Here is a 15,484-nt window from a genome sequence, read left to right on the forward strand (position 1 = left end):
ATTCTTCCATCACATGTACAGCTGATTCTTGCTCACTAATGAGATGCTATTGAGCCCACACTACAACACAGTCTGAGGCAAGGACTACATGCTTTCTGGTATGTTTTGTTTACAATACTGGGTGGGGTGAATATATTTTATATGACATACATGATTTTTTGTTAACTAGTAAATAGTAGCCTACAGCAAAGTGTGTTTAAATCATTTCTAAATTGTTCTGCTAGTTCGTTTTTGCTACCATGTGGGTTTTAGCTTGCTTGAGCCTGTTAACTGAGGAGTGTTAGTTCACCTGTTTCCATACATGTTTAATTTTAAATCATTTATCTTACAAAGGAGTTGTTTAATCTAACTGCTTAACTATTTATCTGTACATGGAATTGTATTTGTTGTTTTTTTTACTCATTTTTTTCTAATCTTTACAGGAAAATGCCACTGGTGTGTGGAGACATTTCACTGCAGATAATGTAGAAGGAAAAGCTGTGTACAGTTTCAAATACTGCACCAAATCATATGTGAAGAATGCAACAAAGATGCAGAATCATCTGGCCAAGTGCATAAAGTTCCCTCAGCGCTCATAACAAGCAACCTCTGACAAAAGTCCCTGTACTTCTTTTCGAGGTTAAAATGATGAATCAGACACCTTATTGATAGCAACAGCTCCTCCTGGAATCAGAAGTTGTTTTGACTCAATGGAGGAACATAGTCAGAGAAACACTGATGAATGTCTTGCTCGAGCTGTGTATGCAACTGGTTCACCTCTAAAGCTCACAAGCAATGTGTATTGGAAGAGATTTCTGAATGTTCTTCGCCCAGCATACACCCCTCCAACCAGACATGCTTTATCTACTCATTTGCGGGATGCAGAGTTCAACAGAGTTCAAGTGAAGGTCAAGCAAGTCATAGAGAAAGCAGACTGTATTGCAATAATCTCTGATGGGTGGTTGAATGTTTGTGGGCAAGGAATAATTAACTCATCATCTCCACCCCTCAACCAGTATTCTACAAGAACACAGACACAAGGGACAACAGACAAATCGGTCTCTACATTGCAGATGAGCTGAAGGCAGTCATCAATGACCTTGGACCACATAAGGTATTTGCACTGGTGACAGACAATGCTGCGAACATGAAGGCTGCTTGGTCTAAAGTGGAGGAGTCCTACCCTCACATCACACCCATTGGCTGTGCTGCACATGCATTGAATCTGCTCCTCAAGGACATCATGGCACTGAAAACAATGGATACACTCTACAAGAGAGCCAATGAAATGGTTAAGTATCAAGTTATAGCAGCAATCTACCTCACCAAGCAAAGTGAGAAGAATAAGAGCACAACACTGCACGGATTGAGGGAGACAATGCTGTCCTGTCTGATGTAAGAGAAGAAATCCGTACTGCCCTGCCCACTTCACTGTTGCTCAAGCAGAGGAAACTACAGTTCTGAAATACATCAAAAAGCATGAAGACTTCTGCCTGAATCCCATACACTCCCATGCAGGCAAGAGCATCCTGTCTGGTGCAGAGATCAACAAGGCCTATGGTGTCATCACTACCGGGTCTTGCCACCTTGGCCTGGAGGAGGGCAAGGTTCTTGGCAGTCTGGCGAAGTACACATCCAAGCAAGGGCTTTGGGATGGAGATGCAATATGGCAGTCGTGCCAACATATCTCATCAGCCACCTGGTGGAAGGGACTTTGTGGATCTGAGGCTCTTTCCCCTGTTGCCTCATCCTCCAAATCCCACCAATATCAGCCGCCTCAGAGCGCAACTGGTCCTTGTTTGGGAACACACACACCAAAGCACGCAACAGGCTGACCAATACAAGGGTTGAAAAATTGGTGTCCATTCGGGCAAATTTGAGGCTTTTGAGCCTGACAACGAGCCATCCTCAACAAGGTTGGAAAGTAACAGTAGAGATGAGGCCTCAGAGTCTTATGTTCAAGAGGTGGACATTGAGAAGGTCCAGGGAGAAGACATGAAAGGCTGAGAGGAAGACAACCAAAGCTTTAGTTTCTAGACTATCATATTACAGATGTTGAAAACATTTTTGGGGGGGAGATGCGATAGATCATTCAATGTTCCCTTTCTTTTATTGTTCAGTGAAATCATCCCATGTGAAGAGTCAACTCATTTAATTGAAGTTCAAATCGTAACTAAATAGTTTTTCTTTCTATTGGAAGGATTTAATCATTTGCAATTATGTCTACGTATGGTAAGGTAAAAGGTTTATGTTTCTGTGTCCATATGATATGGTAAATAATTTATATCCAATGCAAAAAACATCACATTTAAATGGTATTAATATTAATTTGCATATATTTCCATTAATTCCCATATATTCCCACAGAAATTGTTCCACCTCTGAATATTCCCCAAAATGTGCAACCCTACTCACAAATAAACCTTGATGAAGTTCACCATGCAACAGATAGCTCCAACAACCAGAGTGACATAGGCTATTAACCAAAATTGACAACCAATTTTCACCAAATGTAAATACCAATGTAGCCAAGACACACAAGCGATACTCTCTGATTGCGGCATATTATACATTATCTGACAAAATGACACAGTGCTCAGCCATAGACTGATGTAGCATCCACAGTTACAACTGATAGGTGGCACTAAAATACCAATAATATGGACAAATTTCATCCCAATAGTTTGCAACGCAAACTCCATAGCTTTTCACAATGGATTTACAATTATTCCAATGCACTGCGCACAGCACGCGCAAACACACACACATTTGGTTTATTCTCATGTTCATTCAAAAGTAGCTTAACCTGCAAACTGCTAAATAAACTGCATTTAGGCCGACCTGTAAATGAAATCTTTATTTGTCTGTCCTTCAAGGTGAACCTCTCGTTGACAAAATTTTAGAAGTCACAGCAGAACCCCATGTACACGGTCGTGTGGGAGGCGCATCCCCAAAACCTCCATCGGTTTCATTTTCACACGGACACAAAAAGTCACACAGACAACAACATTAGCTGGTAGAACAGTTATCCCCCCACACAGAACACAGTTAGGCTTCTCCATCAATTAGGGCATCCACACCATCAGAGAGCAGAATCCCACCGACACTGGTGCGCACCCGTGCAGCCAAGCATGTAGAATCGTTCTAGTTAGTCGCATCCATCTTGTAGAAGCCAAGGCTCAGGCCCGCATTGAGGGGTGGGAGAAGACCCATTCCCATTACGTCCAATAAGCAAAAGTCCAAGATGTGTAAAAGTCCAGGTAAAATGTGTTATTTGGTAATGATGTTTCAGACAAGTGGACAGTCCAGTACTCACTGTATACTCATGAGTACTCATGAATAAAGTCACGTCTTATAGAGCTCCTGTATTCTGCCTCTGTCTGGTCTTAACCCATCATAGTTGACGTTCCACTCTTCGAACCCTCTAAAGGTTGTTTTTGCCAGCTACATTCAGTTCAAGCGATGCGAGTGCCATATTATGTAGACACGCCCAAATGTGCAGAGTTTAGGGCGGCAGGTAGCCTAGTGGTTAGAGCTTTGGGCCAGTAATTGAAAGGTTGTTGGTTTGAACACCCAAGCCAACAAGTTGAAAAATCTGTCAATGTGCCCTTGAGCAAAGCACATAACCCTAATTTGCTCCATGTGTGCTAACCCTGTAAAAAAACACATTTCACTGCACCTATCTGGTCTTTGTGACAATAAAATGTAATATATTACCCCAGGTTTACACACACAATGTTTAGACAATACACATGCGCAAAATTTGAAATTGTCAATGCAACGAATGAAGCTACTTCAAACTAGGCAAAGCAGTGACGCCTATGATGACCCTGTCCATTAACAGTGACTGGAGTCAGGAATGGCTGTGTGCATCAACACCCTGGTACAGTTTTAGCAACAATAAAAAATATCTTAAAAACCACCAGAATCATTGAGAAAAGATATCAGATAACAACATTTGATAGATTTTTTTTATATCATAATTTTTTGGGGGGCTTTTTGTAATATATTTTTGTATTAGATTGTCACAGGGTAAGCACCGCCTACCCTGACTGCATGTCACTACTCTACACCTCTCCCTCTCAGTCTCTCCCTCTCTTGCTCCTTCAGTGTCTCCAACTCTTTCTCTTCCCTTTCATTCTCTCTGAATCTCTCTCCCCCTCCCATTTTGTCCTCACAGATTCTCCTGCTCTCCCTGTATCACCCCACTCTCTCCTCTCAGTTGCTCTGACTCGCTTTATTCCCCCCGTCTGTCTCTCCACTCGTCTTCCCTTTGATACTCCTGCTCCTCCGACCTCTCTCTCTTCGTCTCTCTCTCTCTCTGTTTTTCTATTATCTATAATAAAAGATAACACACTATCCTCAACACACTAGACTAGAGGCATGTATGAAATAAGAGGAGTACTGGCACTGAGTGGAGTGCAGGTTCTCAGAAAAGCACACAGCAACACAAATAAGGCTGTGAGCTCTCCTGTTACCTTTCGTCATTGATCGTCGACACACCTCCCTCAACAAAAGCCTGGACGCCTGCCTGACTGTCCTTTAAGATGACAGCGAATTAGATAACTGGAACAGAACTCCTATTCTGAAATGCTTGATACATTTGGCCCCAGATCTGTCCTCATAGATTTTAAAAACAGTAGTAGTCTAAGACTGGCTGTCTGTGACCCTTCGGTGACTCTGACCTCTCTCTCTCTACACGGCTGTATTCACCATAGCTGTGTAGCGCTCCCTAAATGTTTTACAACTCACCCCCCTGGAATTTGTTTACAATTGCCTCTCCAAGTGAGGAATCGTGGCCGTATCCAGTCTGTTTAGTGTTCCATACTTTTCCAAGTGAGAAAATTGCCGCCTTATTGAAATGACTAGGCCACGTCGTAAATCACAACATTGGCTCCCGTCCCTGCATGGTGGGTTGGCCACGCCAAGTCTCGATCCAACAGTCCTTGGCTTATTCCATAACAATCTTAATCTGGAAAAATGAGAGGAAGAGCGAGTGAGAGCGAGCAGGATAGAGAGAGAGAGAGAGAGAGAGAGAGAGAGAGAGAGAGAGAGAGAGAGAGAGAGAGAGAGAGAGAGAGAGAGAGAAAATCCTATGAAGTAGCCGGCCACTCTCCAATCCCCGGGTGGAAAAGCCATTAATGAATTCGGAGGAGCAACATTGGCTCCTGTCCCTGCATGGTGGGTCGGCAACGGCGAGTCTCGCTCCAACAGTCCTTGGCTTATTCCATAAAAGCCTTAATCTCAAAAAGAAAGAGAGAGAGAGAGAGAGAGAGAGAGAGAAAATCCAATGGAGTATCCGGCCACTCCCCGGGTGGAAAAGCCATTAAATAATTTTTTAGGAGCTCTGCATCAGGGAATTTAAGGACAGAAGATAGATCAGTTTTTCAGTCATCCAACAACCTCCCACAACATGTAATCAATTAACTGAAAAATGATATGAGCCTCCTAACTATTGCCAATGTTTTCACTACTGCAGTCTTTTGGAGAGTCACATGGCGGTGGACCTTGGATCTCCCCCAAGCACACTGTCTGCTATATATCATATTTTGTTTTGTCTAGTCTCATCCCTTTCAAGCAAAGACAGGCCATTAAGTACACAGCAAATACCAACAAACCAGTGTTAAGTAGTGTGGATTTTTCAGTGTAACATTTCTAGTGTTGATTCAGAAATTACATTACCTCTGTAAATAGTTAAATTAACACTGTTAAATAACCCCAGTGTTGGTGTAATAATCAGAGATTAACAACAACAAAAAAACACAGCCATCATTGTCATATTTCCCAGCATGCTCTATGGCATTTTTTATTTTCTTTGTTTTTGCATGTGCATTGACTGATTAATTATTCTTATGCTACTCAAATATAAATATCACAGATTTTTATAAACCAATCCAATCTGTTACTTGGACGTATTTCCCCGGTTAATGTAATGGTTGTTCTAGTTTAGATGCTTTAGGTAGTCTCATATCTCTGTTTTCCCAACCCTGGCAGTCATTCTGAATACAGCTTGCGGGTAAATACAAATTACAAATGTTGAATATCCCCACTCAGGCTGGATTCCAATAGGAATTGCACATCACTTTGCAAGCCAGCATAGTGTGACTTGCAGGCCTGAAGTGACCTGTAAACCATATGTTTCAGGCTAGTGTACAGCATAAGGGTAAAACTAGGCCCTCAAAATAAGGACTTAAGTATGTATTGCCTTAAATAATGTAATTTTAATGATAACATATTCACTTAGAACATCACTTGGTGAAGGCCACAGGGCTGAAAATGAATGAATGTAACAACCATGTCTCTGTCACTAACAAATACAGTCATGGGTAGAAACTCTACATTTCACTCGAAAGGCAAGGCACACTGGGAAATATGCAAATAAGGCGTTACACTAAGGAAAGTGTTAATTTAACACTGGAAGTGTGGTGCTGTATAAACACTGAAAATGTTACACTTAACATGCTCAGACTTGCCTAGTTAAATAAAGTTCAAATAAAATTAAACATTTTCAAAATAAAAGCATGCTCAGTGTTGATTCAACACTGGAGAATGTGCTGTGTAGGCATCACTAATATACGTTTTCTGGTGTTTGAAGCCAGCTGCACTGAGGAGATATTGGAGATCTTGGTGAAGCTGAAGGTACATGTGATCAGATGGTCCAAACGTTCTCGTATCTCGTCTTCTGATGGGTTTGGAAAAGTGAAGTGTGTCTACAAGCATAGAGCAGTCACCCATTTAATTTTCAGTGAAAGGGATAATATCCTTATCATGGCTCCTAAATATAGCTTACTTCCTTACACTGTACTTTACTTGCTCATCTTACTCTGTCTGTCTCTCTCCATGTGGAACACAATGAGACATGTGACCCATACTAGAGCTAAGTTGCTTTAGAGCTCCATTTCAATCCATGGAACTGGTCCATTCACTGCTACCCTGCCCTTGCCTGATCAGTCAGTCAACATTTAAAGTGGTGTGGATGGGAGGCACGGAGTAATTCCGAAAGAGAATTTGATGAGCAGGCAAAGATATTCACAACACAAAAGCGTTAAAGTCTCTTTTTGGGTGGACGCAAATCCCTCCCACTCACCACCAGCTATTTCTGGCAGCGGTGGAGTAGTTATCTCTGGCCGGTGCCCATTGGGTCTGGTCTGGCAGGATCTGGCCAGGATTGTCCTCTGTAAGCAGGGAACCCAGCCTTCTAAAAGCTGCTGAATGGCTAGCGTCAGTTAAAAGAGATGCCCTCTCATGAAAAAGAAGCCTGAAGTCAGTTGCCTTAATGGGCAGACCATTGAGGCCAAGCCTGGACATTGAGCGTTGGGGGGGGTGGTTTAGGGAAATAGCCTAACGCTAGACAGGAACAATCAGAATCTAGATAGAGCAGACAGTTGAGCATCGCCGTCAACACAATTCAGTCACAGAACCTGCAAACATTGTTACAAACAAGAAACAGACATGAAAATGGGGTTTTCATTTTTTTTTAATGATGAAAACATCCTTTATCTTCGAAACAGACATTAACAAGATCTGGAGAGAAAAATGTAAGCTGAGAAATGATAGTTTGCAAACTGATCACAGACTCCAAAGCGCTGCAACATGGTCTGATACAGTTATAAAAAATAACAATCATTAAAAAAATACATGAGGCAGGCTCTTTTTCTATTTTTGGTGGTTTGATTGAAAAAGACTGCATGAATAGGAGGTGAAAAATTTAAACAATGCATACAAGACAACGCAGCAACACATAGTAGCCTGTGTGTTGCTTGCCAACGACATGGTAGACTGGTGCTGGCTTAACTGTTCTGAGCCAATTTCACAGAGTGAGAAGAGATGAGAATACACACTTCCTGCACGATCCAGACGATATCATCAAAATGTACACAGTCAAAAAGAACAAATATGTTAGACCAGAATGTGTGAAATATCAAAATAGAGAAAAAGGAGTCTACAGAAATTATTTGAGTAGAGTGCATTTCTCTCTGTTCTCTTGACCACCTAGGTTACAGTCACACAGTGGTCACCTAAGTCGATTCACATCCCCTTTGGAGTGCCTGTAGAACTCCATTAGATGTCCATTCACTCGCTCCCTAAGGGAGCTGCATTACTGCTTGCACATTATGGGAGTGAGGGGAGAGGAGAGAGGACAAGAGTAGGATCTCAGCAGTGGAGACAAAGAGAGTAGTTTCCTTAAGATGTCCTAAAGAGTTGTGACATGACCCATTTGTACAGAAGTGGGAAGCCAGGAATCCCACCCAAAGTGAACACACTGTTTATTCTTCTCTAAAGATACACACTTTAGATTTGTATAGTGCACACCGATGTTGCAATTTTTAATAACACTGTCTCTCACCCCAAGACCCACAATACTGGTGATGAATCAGCATTCGTGTTCATCTTTATGTCAAAAATCTATTCCTATCAGTTGAGGAACATATTTCAGATGTTGAGAAATGGCATTAGAGAAACTGAATTAGCATGAGACAGTATTTCCCCATGGGCTTGGACCTTACAGCATAGCAGTTAGATCATGCAACCACTGCCTAACTTAGCCTCAATTAACAGGTAATTTACAGTAATACCATGGCAGTGCACCAACCCAGGAAATGTTATCAAAGCTCATAAGGCATGCGAGGATATCGGTTTAGTCCCCTAGAGAAGAGGCCCTGACATAAGAGGTAAAGCTAGGCTTAATAGGCTACCTCCCTAAAGTTGTGTTGTGTGTACCAGAACCCCTCTCTCTCCTGCCTATTCTCTCTGCTTAGGTCATCTTAAGATGGGAGAAAGAGGTATTACCACTGTATGTCTGTCTGTATGTCTGTCTGTGGTGAAAGCAAGACAAACCCCTTCACCAGCTGCACCTATCTCCCCAGCCCAGCTTCCTGCCTCTCACATTTTCCTCTGTCCCTCATGTTTCTTTCTTCCCCCCCCCCACACAGCTCAATATCTGTACTTCTATATAAAAACAACACATCCTCAACCTCTCTCTCCATCGACAAAAGGCCCAACACTCATTCAACATTGGGCAAGCGGCAGATAAACATTTGGCACAACATTTGCTGGTAGGTTTGAGCCCACCCAAAGCGAGCGCATACACTACAGACACAGCCCAGATAAATTCAACCTCTTTGGCAGCTGCGTAGTTCCCTGCTAGGATGTTACAGCAAATAATGTCCCATCATCACAGGTGTCTCAGCAAATATCATACTAGAAGGCAGCACAGGAACACGCAGACTGTCTGTTTGCCTTTTGATCCGTTCGGTCTCTCTTTCCTTCTGTATCTATTTCTTCCGACACAGGTTTTTCATTCCCTCAGCCTGCTGTGAACTTGCTACAAAAGGTGAGTTATAAGAGAAGCACCCCAATACAAAATACAGTAAAGTTTAAACCATGTGAAACTGAATATACAGTGATCCATATGAAACTGAAAACTACAGGATGTTGCCTTTCTTTAACGCTGATATCTGAAAAGCTCACCAAAGCTGTCGACATGAACAACAAAACAATATTAAACCATCTCAGTACATGCACCACGGCACAAGCTAATATTCTTCTTGTTTGTCTGAAAATGACTATGGGAGAGTAACAGCAAACAATGCTCTCGTCTCTGTGGCTTCAACGCACCTATGAGGAGGTACTGTTATTAATAATTGGAGCTGGAATGTTTAAAATATCAGCAAACGCTAACGCAAGGTCTTGTATCAACCTGTCACACTACTTTGTACAAAGTACAGCAAAACCCCATCTCTCCCCAATCGACTAATACTCTATGACTGCAAGGGGATATGTTGTTGTCTTCCAAAAAATATGACATCAACACGGACTGTATCAGGATTTGAATCAGGATTTCACGGTTACATTCACAAGCCTCTGGGGTGCTATTGTCTTGTGTGCCTGATGAAAACCAGACTGGATTTATTCACAAAACGATATGGCCCGCTGCTCATTATTCCTCTGTCTATACTACTGATTGGTGTTAGGCACTTAAAAACACGTTCACATATACAAATATAGATAGCATTATACATTTGTTTTCTTCCCCCACCAAACTTGGGTATTAAAAACAATAAATGAAAAATCTTTGGTTTGTAAACACATCATCATGTTCATATCAATCATTACTAGTTAAGGTGTAGTTTCTGTCATTCAAAGCTCGCGATGACATCTCACCTCACCAGAAATAAAGAACGTTTTATGGTGCTCTAGTAACCCCTGTGTTGCAGGGACATTGCCCGGCGCGCGTCAGGGTGCAAGCCACACACCCCTGAGAGAGCAAAGGGGCCTGCATCCTCTTCACGGCCAAGGAGGCAGCTGGACACCACAGAACACAGATGCAGCCACACATTATGTTCTGTCTATCGCTCAATTCCACAGCCTTTTCAGTTCGCAACAGAGTCAGTCAATCCAGATCAGTGTCAATGAAAGTATTGTTGTGGCTTTCATTCTTGTCCATCATTGACAGTTATTGTATTGACTGCCCTATCTATTGTATTGGGCAAAACCCCATCCCATACTTCCCAAGCTTGGGTTGTGTGTCAGACAGGGTGGCATTTTCACAGTAAACTGTCCTGCCATTGGTTTAAGACTGACCTCACAGGAGCTGAGACCCAGCTGTTATTTTCTTTCCCCCATCACGCTCTAACAGAACATAACACATTTAAATTCAATACAGGATGGTGGGTCATGGGGATACCTTTTCTCTCATTCATTCATCTGAAAAACACTTTACAGTGATGAATGAATCAGACTCTCCCTCCCTCTCTCTCTCTCACTCCTTCCTTTCCCTGTGCTGTCTCAGTTGCAGGGTAGCCAGGTGGAGTAGGCATGCCGCTGGCAGTGGAACATGGGCTGTACCTGGGCTATGTAGTAGTTACTGAAGTTACCGTCTGCCACGTAGGCGGCTGGCTGGTAGTAGCAGGTGACGTTAGCCACGTTTGGGATGACGTTCTGCTCAGCCAGCATGCGCACCGCCAGCATGGCGATCAGCCCCAGTGTCTGCCGCCTCTCATGTCCCATCAGGCACACCGTACTCTCGTTGACCACCCCATGCAGGGTCATCAAGTAGTCGTACTTGCGGTCCTCCAGGCCCACAAAGTGGTTTTGCAGGTAGGACTCCAGCTTGCGCTGCTGCTCGCTGATATCTGAGAAGTCGATGAAGAACCGTGAGCACATGTAACGCTGCAGGGACTTCATCTCCGTCTCGGAGTCGGCGTGAAAGCCCCTTACCAGCAGGTGACAGTACTTGAGCAGGCCGCCGCCCCGGATCTCCTCTGGGTTGCGGGTGCAGATCACCTTCTGGCGTAGGTGGTCGAGGGCAGCACCAAAGTCCCCAAACACACTCTCACCCATGATGGTGGGGTGGAAGGTCTCGGCCATGGGGTTCTCAGAGCATTCATAGAATAGCAGCAGGGAGTCCAGCTTGATCTGGAAGGAGTCCACGCTGAACTCAAACTGCCGCCTCAGAGAGTCTACGAACTTGAGCTCCACGTTCTTGCCTCTGTTGTTGGAGAGGGAAATGAGGCTCCAGCGGTCTGAATCATTGTACACCTTCACCATCTTCTGCACATATGCTTCCTGTCAGACAGAAACACACGGGGAAAAGAAGTCTTTAGCTCCAGTTGTCAATGGATAGAAATACTGTTTACATACTTTATAAAGGCACTTTGTTCAGTTAAAATAAATACCTGTCAATGGATTTTAAAAATACTGTATAAAGGCACCTACTCCTGATCTAAATCAAATTAAGCCGATACATGCACTAAATCAGGAACAGGCAATCTTGCATAGCTCCATATAAAGACGTATTCATGTGATTACATTGGGCCCATATTTTCTTTGCATCTTTCTGTTGCCTACAATAAGGGACAAACATTGACTGCCCTATCTATTGAACTTAGGTGGCCGAGGAGACTGGATCTGCTTTAAATGGGTTTACTGCAATCCTCTTAACTGAATAAAATTATACTAATCAGTCAACTTGTCTTATTGCATTTTGAAATCTCATGCACAATGATGTGCAAAAGGCCAAAAGGTGCGTAAAAGCCCAATTAGCCATATTCATAAATGAAATTCATTTCTAAATAGCTATTTGATTTATTTCAATAAATGTTGCATGGAAAGTGTAGCCTACCTTTAATGTCAATGGTGATATTTTCTGCTTATTCACCCCGTCAGGTAAGAAGTCCAGGAGACAGTCCAAAACGATATCCTTCACAATCTGAAAATCACTTTCCCCTTTCATATCCGCGCAAAAGATCAGGTCAAGGTCCTTGTAGCCCAGTCCGCTATCCTCATGAAGAACGTGGCTTGCAGCAGACCCGTTTAGCCGCACGTCCCGGACGTGGATATTCCTCTCCTCCATTCGACTACGCACCACTTTCACTATTTGTCGGGGTTTCATCTCCAAAGTGGGGAAGTTTCCCCGGCCGTGGATGGGAATGGTCTCCGTCAGGATAGCATCAAGGCGCTGCACTTGTTCCCAGCCGAGAACGCTGATATTGCTGCTTTCAACCTCAGTTATAGTACTAACACCCGTGCAGCTATTATCTTCTTCAGACATTGTGGAGAAAATGAAACGGCAATTGACTATAAAGTTTCTTTAGCGACAGGTCGGAATCCAAATGTGGATTTTACGCGCAGTGACAGTAGGCTATAGAGGGGCAATGTCAACTTCATCCACATCGGTATCTTCAGTCAGAGTGCAGTATCTCCTCTATATTATACTGAAACATAAATCAAATCGAAATAGGCTAGGCTACTCAATGCGCAGTAAAGAAATGACAGCTGCGTACTCCGGTTGACTCGCGCGTCTTTTGTCGTGAAATGAGGGAGGACAGTAAATAAGATCTTCTCTCAAAGATATTCACTTCTGCCTTTTTTCCTTTCTTTAAAGAGCGTGAAACGTTTCCTCATCGGTTGTCACTCAGTGTATCCGAGCTGTGCGCACCACCGTCTTTGGTGCTCGTTGGTATACCAGGAGTTCTGTGTTCGGGCTGTGACTCCATCGCCTAAGGCACGCCTATGATTTTTTGAATTTGCATGAATACGCAGTTCTGCAGTGATCAGCCCTCTGTGGAATCCCCGTGGATTGTGACGCGCAACTTCTAAATATTTGGTTCACTGTTCGTCTCCAATAAATTCTTAAAGCCTTCCATGTAACTTGTCACGTGCAAAGGATGTGGTTTAGTTTGGCTACTTTTGTTTTCGATCAAAGTTAACCGTTACCTATCCATTGTGCTTGGCTTGTGGGCGTTGCTTCTCGCTGAAAGGCAGGTACAGTTTTAGGAATGTCACATGATATGTACAACCCCCTTATCATTTGAACGAAGATAAATTAGAGTGACATCAACAGCCTGGGATTTGATCCCAGGTTTTGTCGCAACTGGCCGTGGCCCCCATAGAACTGCGAACAATTGGCCCAGCGCCGTCCGGGGTAGGGGAGGGTTTGGCAGGTGGGGCTTTCCTTGGCTCCTCCGACACATTGGTGCGGCTAACATCCGGTTTAAGGTAGCAGTGTTGAGCAGAGAAGTAGGCGGCCAGGAGGGTCATGTTTCCGGAGGACACATGACTCGACCTTCACTTCTCCCGATCCCATTGAGTAGTTGCAGAGATGAGCCAAGGGACCTAATTCGGGGAGAAAAAAATATATACTATTGTGGCAATACCATCGGCCTGGTTAGTACTGGGACCGGAGACCACCTGGAAATACCAGGTGCCATAAACATAAAAAATAAAGTTACAGCGAAATCTGTGCTCACCAATAGCAAATCGGACTTCTTACTTCGGATGATGCCGTTTTGCAGGTATACAGAATTTAACCTAACTTGAGGGACACCGCACAGGCGTCTTTCTACGCTTGCTATGTTACTACAGCCGTGACCATATTGATAGATGTTTTATATACACAAATAAAATTACAGTTTTGTATAGTCTTATGAAATGCAAGAACAGTTAATTGAACATATAATAACCTAATGTGTCCTCCTTTGAGTTGAAATCGCATTATTTTAAGTTGAAATTTATAGGAGATGTAAGGTTTTCGCTATAAGAGTTGTTATTTTGACTTGCAGGATTTCATAGACCATACAGAAATTGTGGAGCAAAAGCCTACTTTGCGTTGACATTGCCATACCGCCCTCTATGGGAAAGAGGAAAAAGTTGGAGTACAATCCCAACCAAATCTGAGTCATTTGAAAAATATCCAGCAACAACATATTGTGAGCAGTGGTGTAAAGTACTTAAGTAAAAATACTTAAAAATTCTACTTAAGTAGTTTTTTTTTAGGTATCTGTACATTATTATTTATATTTTTGCCAACATTCCCTTTTACATCACTACGTTCCTAAAGAAAATAATGTACTTTTTACTCCATACATTTTCCCTGACACCCAAAAGTACTCGATACATTTTGACAGGAAAATGGTACAATTCACTGTAGTGTTTTATGGACTTTACTGTAGTATTCACTGTAGTGGTTTGCGTCTGCAAAAACACTACAGTGAATACTGTCGTATTTACTGTAGTATTTACAGTTAAGTATAGTATCAATACTGTAGTAAAATAAAACTGTAGTATATACTATTGTAATTAATGACATATTTTTTTTTACAGACTATAGTATACTGTAGGATTTACTGTAGTGTTTTTGCAGACGTCACTGTAGAATTTACTATAGTGTTTTTGTTTTATTATCTTTGACATGGAGAAAGCCTCCACTTCTTTCAGGAAACCTACTGGAGAAATACTGAAAGAGCACATTTTCCATAACCTGTAGTTAGGTAGGTAGGTCTGGGGTCTGAACGGATATTTCAGAGCTTCTGCTCTTTTCTATGACAATGTAGGGAACACAATATGTGGTCTATACTTGGCATGTAGGTTTCACACTAATGTGTGGCACAAATTGCAATGTGGGAGTGGAGAATGGGCAGGGTATACACAAATTAAATACTGTAGTATTTACTATAGTTAAAAAGTGTAGTGTTTTTGTGGACATTACTGTAGTATTTACTACAGTCCTTTTTTGCAGATAATACTGTAGTATTTACTATAGTATTCTAAAGTATACTACAACATTCTATTGTAAGTACTACACATGATTAAGGGATACTACAGTGTGTAGTATAGTATTCTACAGTATACTACAGTTTACTATAGTATTCTATTATTTTTTAATGTGGGAGGGGTCTTACCAATGTGGAGGGGACTTTAGCCTAGCGACTCTGGAAGGCCTGACTAGCTCAGTGGTCTTATGAATGTGAACGGGATGTGACCAGCCCTGAAATATCTGACAATATGAGTTTAGTCCCTGTATGCAACCATGGTATTTCTCTCTTCTTGGCCAATATACCACCTGGCCTGGGCTAACTAGTGTTGTGAATGTGTGTTGTGGACATTAGCAGTCTCTGTTGTCTTGAATCCCTTCCCCCCCCCCCCCCCCCCCCCCCATCATCATACCCCCTGGGCTTAATGCTCTCTGCTGAAGTGTGAGCGAAACAGCTGACACAACTCTGTC

The 15,484-nt window shown here is 42.6% G+C and overlaps 1 protein-coding gene across 1 annotated transcript; it reads right to left on the reverse strand.

Annotated features, from left to right (window-relative positions):
- Positions 1 to 7,438: 7,438 nt before the first annotated feature.
- On the reverse strand, positions 7,439 to 14,580 carry LOC106583857 (terminal nucleotidyltransferase 5A). The gene is made up of 2 exons (XM_045704727.2): positions 12,104 to 14,580; positions 7,439 to 11,547 (listed from the first exon to the last, which is right to left on the reverse strand). The coding sequence occupies exons 1-2, from the start codon at positions 12,530 to 12,532 to the stop codon at positions 10,768 to 10,770; spliced, it is 1,209 nt and encodes a 402-aa protein (XP_045560683.1). The 5' UTR covers positions 12,533 to 14,580; the 3' UTR covers positions 7,439 to 10,767.
- Positions 14,581 to 15,484: the final 904 nt, after the last annotated feature.

This window comes from Salmo salar, chromosome 02 (genome assembly GCF_965601325.2).
Source record: "Salmo salar chromosome 02, fSalSal1, whole genome shotgun sequence".
NCBI lineage: Eukaryota > Metazoa > Chordata > Actinopteri > Salmoniformes > Salmonidae > Salmo > Salmo salar.

Excerpts from the sequence above, each read along its gene's own strand:
- LOC106583857 (XM_045704727.2), bottom strand. The coding sequence starts at position 12,532 with ATGTCTGAAGAAGATAATAGCTGCACGGGTGTTAGTACTATAACTGAG. Across the intron at positions 11,548-12,103 it reads TATCACCATTGACATTAAAG|GAAGCATATGTGCAGAAGAT; the intron begins GTAGGCTACACT and ends TCTGTCTGACAG.